This window comes from Fulmarus glacialis, unplaced genomic scaffold (genome assembly GCF_000690835.1).
Source record: "Fulmarus glacialis isolate BGI_N327 unplaced genomic scaffold, ASM69083v1 scaffold31023, whole genome shotgun sequence".
NCBI classification, from domain to species: domain Eukaryota; kingdom Metazoa; phylum Chordata; class Aves; order Procellariiformes; family Procellariidae; genus Fulmarus; species Fulmarus glacialis.
The window spans coordinates 14597-29181 of NW_009201494.1; the positions used below are offsets into that span (position 1 = coordinate 14597).

Below are 14585 nucleotides of genomic sequence, written 5' to 3' on the forward strand. Positions count from 1 at the left end.
GCTGCTGTTCAGGCGTGGTAACGCCGCAGCCTGCCTGGTGCTGCCTGGAGAGAGCTCCATCCGCAGCTCTGCGAAGGGCAGGTGACCAGAGGAGGTTTCCAGACCTGCTCAAGCCTTTCCCTTTTGATCCTGGCCACCTACAGGAGCTTTTTTCTTTTTTATTTCTCACTCCTAAACAGCAAATGTCAGCCCCGCCAGCTCCGTGCCTCACAGGAACTGAGTGAGAGCAGCCCCAGGAGACAGATTGGCAGCAGGCGGAAGGGAACATGCACTCCATGAGTGGTTTTGCTTTCCTCTTCATCAGACCAGTCCCCTCAGAGGGCAGGGGAGGCAGCTGAAGCCCTTGGGGCTGAATGGAGAGGAGGGCTTGGGGCAGGGTTAACCTCCCCCCTTCAGGGGAAGGCAGGCAGAAGGAAGGGGAAGCCCATCTTCAGCACAGGTGCTCTCCTGGTCCCTTTCAGTGAACACAAGGCAAGAGCAATGTCTTCTCTACCCAGCCCCCTGCACACGTGGGGAACAAGGACCCCAGCTGGGGAAGAGACAGCTCCAAGAGCCAAGCATAAAACAGACAGTGTGAAAGTGATAAGAAATCAGTCAGCAGAGGTGAAAGGCATGCCCTGACTCATGATGGCACTGGCATAACTTCACTAGACCCCAAGGCAGCGGCCAGGCCTCTGCCGCCCCGGGCTGCGCCAAGGGCAGTGCCATGCTCCTCTAGACAGCAGCTGGTCAGGTCTGGGACCAGAACTGACCCCAGAACCAATCCAAGTAATTAAATTTTTCAGTCTTTCAAGATTAATAAAAACTAAACCTGGCACCCACCAGACTACTGAGAACAGCTGTGGCCCATCACAGCTGCTGAACAGCAGCATTTGTTACCCACTCCATTCATTTGATTTGCAAACCTGTAGCAGAAGACAGTAGTTTCAGACACACAGTCACTAGCCAGAGCTCTTCAGCTGGTATTTTGTTAGTCACTGAGGAACTGCACTAAGAGAGGTTCGCTTCAGGTATCCTAACGTTTTCTTAATTGTTCCAGGTACTATCACTTCACTATCCCACCACAAGTGGTGAAAAGCCATGGCACATTTCTAGGGTCAAAGGAGAGGCCTGTCTCCTGTCAAGGAAAAACTTCAGGCAAAGCTGATGTCATAACTCAAAAAAGGCAGTTTGCAAAGCAAATATCCACGTGTGTCTCGCCTGAATGTGTCAATGCCACAGGAGCTCACAGGCAAAGGAAAAAGTTTCTAATTTTAAGGAAGACTCACCAGAAGAAAACTTAAGTCTATAAATAATTGCATTCCAACAGCATGGGCAGAACAACAGACAAGGCACACCGACACCTGGATGGTGTCCAGCAGCTTCCAGTTTCAGCCATAAAAAGCAAGGAGGGCCGAGCGCTGCTTGCTGTCGTGCCAGTGGGTGGCAAGTACAGGCACATCCACAGCAGGCAGAGTAACCCTAAGGCTTCAGGGCTGTGCGCTCCTGTGGAAAACTGAGAGATTCGAGGGTTCCATCTCCACCCCAAACGTAATGGCAACAAGCAAATGGGACAAGTTGTTTCTTGCGGTCTTAAAAATCCAGAGAGGACAGATCAGAAAGAAAAAGCAGCTGAAGAGCTGGTAAGATTAAAAAATAATCTGCAATAAAACCAGGTTGAACAGCAGCATATTGGTAAGAAAGTTCAAAATCCAACTTCAACAATGGGTCTTTTCATACATATGTGCGTGCAAAAGTGTGTACAAGACCAGCATGACTCACGTCACTCACTGGGAGGTGAGGCACCCGCACACCAGCTCCCCAGAAATATTCCAGCTGGCTCCAAGAAAAGCAGCTAGACTGCTTCATTTACTTCAAACTTGATACTGCAAGAAAGAACATTCAGCCAAAGCATTGCCTTTAAGGATACTTAACTAGTTCAAGCACAAAATGCCAAATCACAGGTTTATTGCTGCTCTTTAGAACTAAAGCCAGCTGAAGCAACTAGAAACAAGCCAGCCTATTTACTGTCTGAGGCCACAGCAGGTGGAGATGGAGGGAAGTTCTCACTGAACACAGCGCAGACCTGTTGCTGAGCAGAATCTAAGCTAGCAGCATAAGCCAAGTGAACCAGAACACGTCCCCGCACAAGGAGAACGCCGCAGCGCTTGCACTTCCTCACAGCTGCCTCCCTGCCTCACCCACCATTATGGATCTCGGCACAGGCAAAGCAAGCTGTGAACAGTCACCTCAACATCTGACGTACACCAGGACCTCCCCTGGAGCAGGCCGCCTTTGGGAAGGCACATACACAGACTGGGCCAGGCGATAACCACACATCAACTTAATTTATAGTTTTGTTTTAGTTGTTCTGGATGCCTGCTTTAGTCTCAATTTTGAGAGGAAGGAAGCAGATTTACCTAGTCACAATAAACAAACCTTTTACAATCCCACTTTATTCTAACTTAAGAGACTCCTACTCCCTGCAAGTCACTGCAGTCTCAGCTCCAGTCTTATCCCTTGTTAGATGAGAGATGCGCTTCTCCGCTCTTGACCCCTCTGCCTGTTTTAAGTTTGATGATGTTTCAATCTTCCTCTACGTAAATTTTGGAGCAACATGTGTGCCATTTAAGACTGACACTGCAAAACTCATTTGATACCGACCACAGTACTGGTATTGGCCAGGAAGCAGTAGTCAAGCTAAGCCACATTTCGGTTAACCAAAAAAAGCTATAAACAGATCCGTCACTAAATTCAATACCCTAAGCCTTCAGGTACTTTAAAAACAGTATGAACAGTACATGATACGCAATTTTCTTTTGCATTTCAACACACTGCATCAAATTAATTACATTTTAAAGAGTCAACTGAAGAAGCCAGGCAAGGAACAATATCTGAAATAGAAGAGTTTTATGTAGACCATTCAGTGTTAAAAACCAGAGAATCAAACATCAGTTCAAAGTAAAGAGCAGTTTCAAACAGAAGACATTTGATTAAAAGTTTCTTTTAACATTTAGAAATTTAAATACATTTACCTAAAGATGGTTAACCCCCATCTCTATGTTACTATACAATAGCTTAAAGCTACTTTTAAATGCTAGTTCTATGTTAATGTGAAATTCCAGAACTGCATTCTTACTTTTATGTAAATTGATTATTAAATTGGGTGACTCCGTACTTCCTCCCACCCCAAAATAAGTTTTAAAAATTGGAGCTTTACAATGTCTTGAATAATATTTTTCAAATGAGTAATTTGGAACAGTTTCCGACAGTTCTATAGGAGGTATTTTGTACAGTTTGGAGAGCAACTCCATATAAAGTTCTATTGCAACTGAGCATTCACAGTATGCCACAGTCCATACATATTACTACATATACATATCAGGTTTGTAAACATTGGAAGAATACACAGAATATAGTACCATGATCCTCTGGTACTGCTGAAAGGAAGATGAGGTAACATTCATATAATCTCAAAGTCCACAGAGGTCCTGACTGAGTAGTTAAAACAGCTGCCAACGCTTCTGTTTCATAGTGTGTGGTTAAGGCTTTCTACTTCACGGTCTGCTAAGGCTGGATTCATTAGCTCTCAGTATCCCAACTGCATCTTTAACAGCGTGGTATATGACATTCTTCACCTACGAGGAAAAGAAAAGGCGTTTAGTTTTACAAGTGAACAGCACGGTTAGGGTCAGGTCGGAAGCCTCTGACATACAGAAAACACTTGCACAACTTCCCCGCTTCCCCACACCCCGTGCGGCTCTCCTTTCAGTTTAAACGGGCTCATCTGCACGAGCTTCGCTTAGATCACTAACTCATGAAAATAAGGTTCAAATTGTAACAGGATATAAACTGAAACCCTGTAGCCTGAGGAGAGTATTACAAGCTCAGCTAGAGGGAAAACAAAAGAAATGGAAGAAAGAAACATTTCAAAAGAATCTCAGGAGAGGCTTCAGAAGCCTTGCTCAAAACGACTGAAAAACCGTAACAATGCAAAAACCTATGGAAATTCCTCTTCAAGATCCAATGCGTTAAAGCTGACCTGAACATCAAGGCAACTTGGGTTGTGTGGGCACATCCCTTACGGGTTTGGTGAGGGGTGTTTGGTTTTTGGTGGGTTTTTTTGAAAGGGTTAAGAGGGGCAGGGTTCATCTTGAGCATTGGTTAAGTTACCTGCAATTTATCTTCATGGTTCGTATGCGTATGTGACAGATATCTAAATTCCTGAGTGAGCCAGAAGCAATGTTTGACATGCTCTGGGGATACAAAGTCTTCTGCAACTTTAATACAACTGTACAAATTATGAACCTAGAAAGAACAAACAAGCGTTAGCCATGTGCTCAGAAGTCTGCCCAAGTGGTCAGGCTGTAACAGTGTCCCTGGCCCTTGCCTGGTGTGGAGCTCCTGCTGGAATGAAAACTACATCTCCTAGAAACTGTACAATAGCCCAGCCTTGAACTCCATACTCTTGATGAAGGCGTTTTCTTAGCGATCGGTCCAAGTACCAGCTCTGATCATGAATGGGATCGTGATCTACAGGGTTTTCTTGACCTTGTTCTTCCGCAACCTGGAAAGTCACAAGACGACAGGTATTATACCAGTCTCACTGGACAATCAAGATGTATCTGTGGTATTCCATAGGCACACATGCCAGACAGAGTAACTTGCACCATGTGTTCAGGTATGAGAGTTACACAATGAAAGGTTTGGATTCTTATTCAGTCCTTAGTTTGCCAAGGCTTCATCATTTCTCAGTCCCTCTTGCTTCACCGACGCATCGCAAACGTGGGTATAGGAAATGCAAGTAAACCCAATTTACAGTAAGAAGAAACAGAAGGGTTAAGTGACTCACGTGTGTTCACAGTGGGAACCACTCTCATATACGGGATCAATACTCTTACACTGCTACAGCCTGTAACTGGAGGAAACTACTGAGTGTAGAATTCAGCGGGTGTCTGCCCTGAGGCCAGCACTAGTCAGCATGCTCACTGACCAAAACAGAGGATGTTAACTGGATTTTCAAGAGACAGGAGGCAGGGAGGCACAACAAGCACTTTAGAAGAGAAATGTGAGGGCTATGGGTAGAGAATTTCTGCAAAAAGTTCCAGTATAAATCCAATTGGCTGTGGCAATCATTTACATCCAGGACTGTAGCTCAAAAACTCATCTGAGAGGAGATAAACAGCTTGGTTCTACTCCAACACAAGCTGCTGAAAGCCTCACACCTGCAGGCAAGTATGCTACAAGGGACCAAGAAGAGGTGTGATACACAGATGTCAACATGCCAATGCTTATCAAATTCAGTATGTTTTATCAAGTATAAGATTTGTTCTTTGTTAATACTACACAAATCTGCTGTTGCTTCTTTAAGCTTCCGCCCAAGACAGTAGTCAGGCTGCCAAGGCCAACAGTTGTTCAGATCATCCCATTTATCCTTTTAAAGATGAACATATTAGCTCTTTCCACTTTTAGCGCACCAAAGAAGTTCCAGAATTAAAACCACCAAGAACTCTGGACCATTTGTGGTGAATTTAAATACTGAAACAAGTCCTTTTGGATGTAGTATCACATCTCTACTAAACCTTCAACTACCACGAAAACATCACCCAAAATACCTCATGCTTTTCCCTTAATTCAAACCTCATAAAGGTTGGGAAAAAAAAAAGGTAGGAAAAGGGAGAGAACAAGGAAGAACTTTATGCACCACATTTTGAAATGCTCTAACATTTTCCAAGAACATCTCACGAGCGTGCTTTTAAGAAGGATCTAGTTTAAGATTAAACTGTGGTTTTGCTTAAATCTAAACAGGCTGGTTTTTTCTTCATTACTTGAGCTCTAAGAAGCACGGGCAAAAGCGGTGTATCTATATACAGGACAACCTCAAGCCTCAACTCGCTACCCTCCTCAGATCCTACAAGATTCACAGCACACATGAAGTTTTGTCTTGGGTACAACGCAAGTACATTTGTTTCCAGAGCAACTGGGATAGAAAGGAGGAGAAAACTCCAAGAATACATATTTGCAAGCCTACAGAGACAGAAGATGAGTTTTTAAGATATAACTGCTTACCTTTTTAAGGAATTCCCGGATCTTCTCTGTATCTTTAGCAGCATAAATGTGCCACAGAGCTCCAGGTTTTTCTCGACTTTCAGTAAAACGCTTAATTGTCAATTCATCAGAATCACCATCTTGTATGGTTTTTAGCACTTCTGTTGAGAGTAAACATGAGCAGTTACCTTCCCTCCAACCACAGAAATACCCCCCCCAGAACAAGAAAGATTTTACCTTCTTCTTGATCAGCCTGGCCTTTGGGGATACCCACATAAACCATAACATTAGCTGCATCGGACACATCTAAGTGGAGGTTTGTTGTGCCGTATTTTCTATCCTCTGGTGTTATTAAGCCTGAAAAAAAGAAAAAAGCAGGTACATTAGTAAGACAAAAAGAAACCTTATGCCACTCTCAGCAGCACTATCTGAAAAGACCAGAGAGCTTTAACTTTTATCAGCAAATGATTCCAGTACAGCAATATACTTTATATCTAGGACCTTGCCCCATCTTGTGTGTGTCTTCCCTGTAAACTGATTTACAGTTTACAGGCTGACACATGAGGCTGACACATGGATCCATATCTATACCTAGCCTGTATGATATATAAAAGTCACATTTAACTCCTGCTAGAAGAGGGTTTCCATAGCAGTGTAGAATAAAGCATTCTCAAAAACAGAAGTCTCTTTTTCACTCTAAAAGGCAGCTGCTACAGTATTTATTAGCCATGATCTCTTTACTGGCCATGATCATGCTTAGTTTTTAAATGCCTTTTGAGTAACAGCAGATGAACTAGCCATGGAAAGAACTGCTCAAGAAGAGATTAAAAACTAAACGATACAGCCCAAAAAGGAGAAGTAACAAAATTGAGACAGCCAGAAATAGCAAACCAACAAATACATGTAGCCAGCTGTAGGAAAGAGAGGCTGTGTATACACATGCGGAGCAAGTTGATTGGAAGACTGGGAATAAATATTACTGGCTTGAAACCACCTCTTCAAAAACATTTAATAAAATCATATAATGCTGTGGACATCACTAATACCTATAAGTGAGCCAAAATTACATTTTCAGATCAATGTGATTAATCAACTTGTCTACAACAGCAAGGATTCATTTAATTTACAGTAAATTTTGATTTGAATGTGTGGTCAACGTGACCTTTAGAGCGAAGAATTCCTTACCATACGCATTGTACATCTTAGGGCCCAAATCTGGTCGTACAAAATAGTTGGGAAGTCGAGAGGCAAGGTTGAGCTTGCCGCCTCTCCTAGTGTATTCTGGCAATGGAATATTTTTCATCAAATCATCAAACCTAAAGTAATACAGCACAATTTAATGTTAGGAACTGATTTAAAAAGCAGACTAAAATAGACTGCAACAAAAGCTTTCTCCAGTTAAGAAACTGTACTCCTTCCCACAGGGGGTTTACTGGAGACCATAAAAAGGAACAAAATAAGCAAGACACACAAATATAGCAGATAAACAAATTTAACTGCTCTGGAATAATGCTATTTCCTTGTATAATCACCTCAACTAATATCAAATAGAGTAAGTCAGAATATTTAAAAACGTTTGGCAAAAAAAAAGCTTCAACTGAACTTAGATTTCAAAATGACTAAGGCTTTTAGGAAGCTTCCAGAGATTAACCAATCATTAGCAATTTCAGGTACTCACTTTACTTGGCAATAAATACAATGAACTACATAAAAATTTATTATAAAACTTGTTTAGCATTTTCAGCTACGTCAGGCATCTCTGAGAAACAAAATGGTTCACATGTGACCAACTGCTTCTCAAAGCTGAAGCAGGTGTCAAAATGTAACAGTGTTCCTTTATTCCATTATTTTGGGAGTGTACCATGCAAACGATGAACAGTTTCTTTGTAAATTCATACCGAGAAGGCATCATATCTCTGAAATCTTCTCCTGGAGGCCAGTCTTTAAGCTTCAACACCATTGGCTCTCCTTCTTCTGTTCTCAGGCGACCTATTGTCAAATATTAACAAGTCTTAGATTTTAATAGTTGTACAACTCAGAATCCAGAGAATCAAGACAAAGAAATCCTTATCTTAGTTTAAAATCATGTTCATTCCACAACTATTTATGTAGAACCAAAGACATACAAGTTCACCTGACACCACAGTCGGGTATCACTGCCGTGAGAAACATGTTACGACAGGAGATTTCAGACTAGACAAGTAGCCTTTACCAGCTCCCCTGCCCAAGCACTTCCTACAATTTAGCTCAGGCAACTGTTTTGTGTTTGAGGCTAGGGCAGCTGATGATAAAGCCAAATCTTTTCAAAGATCAAGTAACAGAAAAGAAAGGTGTAAGTAAGCCTTCCAGCTCGCACTCGTCTTGCCCCAAGTACCAAATTCCATAAGTTTACATCACACAAACAGATGAAGTAGAACTCCAGATGCCATGGCAAGTATTGATTCTCCTGGAAAAAGTTTGTTTTCACCTAGAAGTGAAAACAATGCCAAACCTCATATGCTCACCTCCCCTAAACCCATTTTTATACAAAATAACTTTAGTTCCTTAAGAACAAAAGGCACCTGCAAGTTAAAACAGCAGAACCCAATTACCTTGTGAGCACCAACCCTACACATGCTCTTTGATGTTTCACTCAACTGCAGGGAAGAAACCTGACAGGTGAACCTACTTGCTAGGAAGATCCCAAACTTTCTCAGAATGCTTCCCCAAAAGACTAAAGGCAGCCAAACATACTCCTGAAGGAGAGTCCTCCACGGGACTGACAGTTTCTATCCAGTCCACCATCCCGCAAGCATACATGGTGAGAATACAGTGCAGACGCACTGTCCAGAATGAAGAAAAGGCCTGGAACATCTTTTACGCTGCTTAAGGATGACAAATTTGTGTTAGGGCAAAATTATTGCTGCTGAATATTTTACCTATTGAAACAAAAACTCACATTACTTACTTGAAATATCTTCAAATCCATCCCAGAAATCCCCTACAGTAGCTCCAGTGATGATTTCATTGGTCCTGCAGTTAACCAGATCTACTTCCTGTTGGCCAAATTCCTTCCTAAAGGACTCCGGTCTCCAGAGGTCTGCATTTAATTTGTGATGCACTCCTGACACCATTACAGGCTATGAAGAAGAATAACATATTCTGAAGAATTATTAAGCACTAAAAATTCTAATTCCAAACAGAATAGGGTAATGCATAAAATGTACTGAACATTTGAACACAGGCACTTTGGGAACACTGTATTTTCCAAAATACATGCTCAGCCTGCCTTACCAGAATTATGCCGTGCATTTGATCATTCTTTAATTCAAGCTATGAGGCAGCTTTGTATACAGAGGCATACATTCAGCAGTGTGTTTAGAAACTGATTTCAAATAGTAAAATATACATCCTTTTATCCAAGGATCTAACAGTGTTCATGTAGTATATTTTATGAAGGTTTAGCGTTGCTTATCATTGCAGTAGTTTGTATCTGCACTTCAATTAAGGGGCAAAGCACGTGAACTGAAAATGGAAAAAAGCAGAAAAACTTAAATACCTGTCCCTGCTTCCAGCACTCCCTGAAGACATTCCAATTACTTTCATTATTGGGATCTTGAAGACATAGCAAGCGGTTATCACATAACCAGTAGTGAGGCGTATCAAAGCCCATTATCGTAGGCTTTATAGTCAATCCTTGAGGTTTCTTAGGCAAGGATTCTGTAATGGTTCTATTTTGAACCAGGGAAGCAAAAATGTCATCAAGGATTTTGGGTGTACTCTTGAGTCCACTGTCTGTCTGAATTTTAAAAAAAAAAAAAAAAAAAAAAAAAAAAGAGAGAGAGAAAGAAGAACAAAAAAAGAAGTTGGTGCACTTCTCAGTTGCCTCGTCCTGCAGACTTCAAAGAAGATATTTGCCAATTTCAAAATTTTTCACTTGAGCTCACAATCGTGCAGAGAAACAAAAATCTGCAGAACTTTGCTGTCTAGAAACTCACCATCATTAAATGCCATTTCTAACACTTTGTCTACAGCATTCTGGCATAAGTAGTTCTGCTCCGATTTACATTTCGGCAACACTGCAGAAAACCATGAAATGCAGCACGGAACAGGACTTTCTTTAAATCAAAGAACAGAAATGCAGTTTCATCAAGGAATTCTCAAGGCCAACATTTTACCCCACCATTTTGAAGTCATATCTGTAAGAGCAAACAAAGCCCAGGAACATCTGAAGTGAACCAGTCTGCAAACGAGGTATGAGAAAGATAGTCACCCACCACAGAATGTGTTCCCCTCCGTCTGTAAGTTCCCTGATGCTTCTTTTTTGAGTCTAATGGACATGCAAATTAATGCACCTGCCAGACACTAGCCTAAGTAAATTCATCTGCTTTATCACTTGGTTCCCAACCCCTCACCAAGCAAGACTTGCCGATAGTACCACTAAACTACTACTGTAGAAAGCACTAACTGGAGCACTGCAAGATAGACACGTTTTTCCCAAATGAAGACAGAATTTTACCTACTGTGAGAAACATCTGTGGTAGTTGTTCACAGGTTTAGAACAGTAGTCTAAGCCTGGTATCAAATCAAACCTGTAAAACAAAATTTTTCATGTACCTTTCCTCCAGAAGAGTTCAACAGATTCCGCAAGAAACCTGTGTTATTGTTGCTCACAGGTGTTAATATTGCACTGTTGAATGTCTGCAGGGCTGCAGCAGGCTTCGCTAAACTAGGGAGTGTCTGAAGAGGTTTATTTTCATTCTTTGAAATAGGTATGAGGAGTTTCTCTGAAATGAAGAAAAGAACACATCTGAAAATGAAGCAAGGATTAATCCTCTGAACCACGAGAAGTATATGCTTTGGATTTATATGCTTTGGATACTCCTATATGCATACATGTATGTATGTACATCTCTCTCTCTGCTCTCAATACATGCAGATGAAATACTCCTTTCACTTAACTTTCTTCAATACTCCAAAATTTTTAAAATCACACATTCTAAACTAAATACATTCTCAAACTGAATTTTCAAGAATACTTGCATCAATGGGACATTAATCCAGTTTTCAAAAAAGAATATGCTAACCCTGCCAGGTTTTACTCCAAGTCATTGCCATGGACCAGTTTTGCAGTACAGGCACTGAACGCCCATCCCAGCAGGCAGATTATATCATTGTCAATGCAAGATATTGCTGGGTTTGATCTATATTCTTCTGACAAACAGCTACAAAGGGTTTACTCTTCACTGGTTCTGCACATACCTTTGTTTTCTTTATTCACGTTTCCACTTGTTAGGTTTGATAGCCAACTTAATGAAGGAGAAGTATTTACTGAAGCAGTTTGTTTACTTCCAGCTGCTGATTTTAGAGGAGGATCGTGTGTAGTGACTTGTGGGCTCAGGACAAAACTATTATGTTGAAGGCTGGACCTCTCTCCAGGTACCAAGTTCTGAAAAAACAAAGTGAGAACTCGATTAGACACAAACGCTCTACTCAAGAAGGGGAAGCAAGCCCTTCCAAGTCCAATTTCATTCTTTTACCCAAAAATGGTTTGGCCCTTCAAAAAAAATCTGACCTCCACAAGAGGTCAGCATTGCATCTCAGTATGGGCCAGAGATGAAGATCCAGCAGGAATTTAAGAGCAGACAATAGAGTCCACCACCCCTCAAGACAAGCACAGAAAGCCGAGTTTCCCAGATGCATTTTCTGGGACTGCTTTGGGAACCAAATGCAATTTTAATAACTGCTCTCTCATAATTCTAGTGATGTTTCAGACCAGGGCTAAGCTGGAGGTCTAGTTCAGCAGATTAAAACAAATACATAGGGCTCCTAAATTTTTGTCTTAAGAAGGTGGCAAAAGTCCACCCACGTGCCAGGTCTAAAATATAGCTGCATATGAATGCAGCATCGGCCTGGCCAGCACAACCCAAGCACAGTATATCTCCTATGCAGTTGATTTATCTACGTGTTTGGAGATTCTAGATAACAGGCTAACTAGAACTACTGCTTTAGCCTAGGATTCCTGCATGACTGGCTAAATTTTTCCTCTATGCTCAAAGACTTTCCAACAGAAAAATTATTCTGCACCTCCATCTACCTATTGTTAGGTTCTTTATTTCATCTCTTAATGACGACTGATGCTTGGTAAGGATTCCAAACACAATATAAAATGCCTCAAACTTTAATAAGCTTATCCTCACACAACCAGTGCAGTGACATAAAATGAAGTAATATTTACCTAATTTTACAGAAAGAGACGTATAGATAAATTTCAATGCAGCTGTTTGTCCAGGGTCACAGAGGAAATCTTGAGAAACAGAAGACTGAAGCTAGGTCAGTCGTAGGCTAACTTTTGAATCACGTAACCATCTTCCTCGCTTTTAACACTTGACAATATTTTTTGTCTATGCTATTGATTATCAATACCAAAATCAAGTTCAGCCTGCTTCTTACACTTAAGATAACACATTTATTCTCAAAATAAGTTTACAAATAAGCATAAAACAAAATTAAAATTACTTAATTCAACTGGTTTCTTGCAAGATGCTGCAAAACGAAGCCATTAATTTGTGCTCTATTTTCAAAAGCAAAAAAATACTACATCGATTTACAAATAAACATATGGTGGGGCTTTGTTTGTTTGTTTGTAATATAATGAGCAGCAAACTTCCTACCAGGATTCGCAGAGAAATCAGTGCTTCTCCATACTGCTCTAGCCCTCACAATTTTATTCATGTTTAGTTCTTTATGAATTCCAGTGCTCTTCCACCCTACTTACTCTTTTAGATGATGCATGTATTACATCTCTAGGACCCAAGGGATAGCCTACACTTCACAACCATTCCCACTAGTCTGTTCTTAAGACTGTTAAGGGTTCTCTCAATCTAATCCTATTTTTGCCCTAAAATATCCTCACTGAGCATTTTTCAAGGATAGGTCACTTACTGAGGCATCAGCATGTCAAAGGGACACAATGATATTTTTCCCAAAACTTAAAAAAGAACTGATTCAGGAAGATGAATACTGAATACAAATTTTGAACAAAAACCTACATGGTGGGGTTATCAGTAGTGGGCATACCTACAAAGTCAATTACCATTGCCTTCAAATATGGGTAGTAGACTGAGGCAAACCTATACTACACAGACATAGTGTGAGACAGAAGCAATACCTGTTTTGAATCCTCCTTTAGAGTTGGCTTTGATAATGCCTTGAACTGCTTATTTGCACAAGGACAATTTGCCTTTATTCCCCATTTTGTTCGTACAGAGTGAACAATATCACCAACATCATAGAGAGCTGAAGGAAAAGAGTCATTAGTGAGCTCACATAATTAGAACATCCAACATTCAATAACACTTCTTAAGAAATTGTGTATGCTATGCAGATAAACAATAGTAGACAAACACAGTTCATCATTAAACAAGAAGTTTTGCTACTTCTTTGTAAAGGTCAAAGATAATAAAGTAGTACTACGTAGACAGGCTATTCCAGTCTTTGGACAATAAATACTAAGCTTTTACTAACTTTATTACTTAAAAAAACCCCTTCACTCAGTACAATATCAACAACATACAAAAGACAGCAAAAGCCTACAGCATTTTTTTATCCCAATCAAATATTTAAAATACCTTTTCCAGGAATTATTTGTGTAGGCATTAGATTCTCTGGTTCATGTACCTGCCCCTTCACACATTTAAACCAGGAGAAAGTATCCGAGTCATCATCTGTAAAACAAAAACATTAAATTGTTTTATTAGTGCATCTTACATCCTCCTCTGGAAAGCTACATATTTTACTATTATTGATATACCAAACCACAAGTCTACAACATGTTCTTTTTGTTGGGAAAGCTTATTGTCTTGCTGCTTAAGGTTGTTATTGACTTCCAAGTTCAAAATACAGGTTTTCTTTCCCCTCACCTTGCTTGTTTAAAGTAGCAATATACATTCTCACCTTCATGTAAGCTTTTTTTCTTCATCCTGTAACAATCCACACACACGCCAAAGCCGCACTTAGAGCAGACCCAATGAAGGTTGAAGATTGTGGTGTCACAGACATCACACATTTCTCGAACTCCACGAACTGCACGCTTCCAGGCTACCTGTCCTGTGGTAATTGACAGATTAGTCAAAGCATTAGTTTAAACAAAAAAAAAAAAATTTGCATGTTAAATATAGCTACATTAAACCACTTCAGTGATATAAGACTCAGACTTGTTTTTGTATTGGAACTCCAAAACAAAACCTTTGCTGTTACAGATTCAAAAAAGTAGGTCCAGAATAGAGTCTAAGCAATCAAGACCATTTTGCTTTCTCCTGTGCAGCACCAACTATGTCTCTTACTCCTGATGTGTATTTGCCCACGTTAACATGCACACTGCTGACATTCTCCTAAGTGGAAATTCCACAGCTACCCTAGAAAAAAAATTAAGTTACTACTAGCAAGCTAAGCTTAACGTCTAGCTTGTCACAACCAGCTTGTCCTTGTTCTCTATTCAACAGCATAGTGGGCAAGTAGTTCTCTTCCTTTTAGTATGTTTTCTGTATGTTTTCTATATATATGTTTCTATATGTTTT

At 40.5% G+C, this 14585-nt stretch overlaps 1 protein-coding gene across 1 annotated transcript; it reads right to left on the minus strand.

Annotated features, from left to right (window-relative positions):
- Positions 1–2874: 2874 nt before the first annotated feature.
- KDM3A (lysine (K)-specific demethylase 3A) lies at positions 2875–14126 on the minus strand. Its single transcript, XM_009573972.1, has 14 exons — positions 13963–14126; positions 13638–13733; positions 13178–13305; positions 11269–11455; positions 10624–10793; positions 9566–9805; positions 8975–9146; positions 7926–8016; positions 7213–7343; positions 6265–6384; positions 6049–6188; positions 4370–4546; positions 4153–4287; positions 2875–3617 (listed from the first exon to the last, which is right to left on the minus strand). The coding sequence occupies exons 1-14, from the start codon at positions 14072–14074 to the stop codon at positions 3537–3539; spliced, it is 1980 nt and encodes a 659-aa protein (XP_009572267.1). The 5' UTR covers positions 14075–14126; the 3' UTR covers positions 2875–3536.
- Between the last annotated feature and the right edge of the window lie 459 nt (positions 14127–14585).

Excerpts from the sequence above, each read along its gene's own strand:
- KDM3A (XM_009573972.1), bottom strand. The coding sequence starts at position 14,074 with ATGTGTGATGTCTGTGACACCACAATCTTCAACCTTCATTGGGTCTGC. Across the intron at positions 13,306-13,637 it reads ACAAATAATTCCTGGAAAAG|CTCTCTATGATGTTGGTGAT; the intron begins GTATTTTAAATA and ends CTTTTCCTTCAG. Across the intron at positions 4,547-6,048 it reads TCCGGGAATTCCTTAAAAAG|GTTGCGGAAGAACAAGGTCA; the intron begins GTAAGCAGTTAT and ends GTGACTTTCCAG.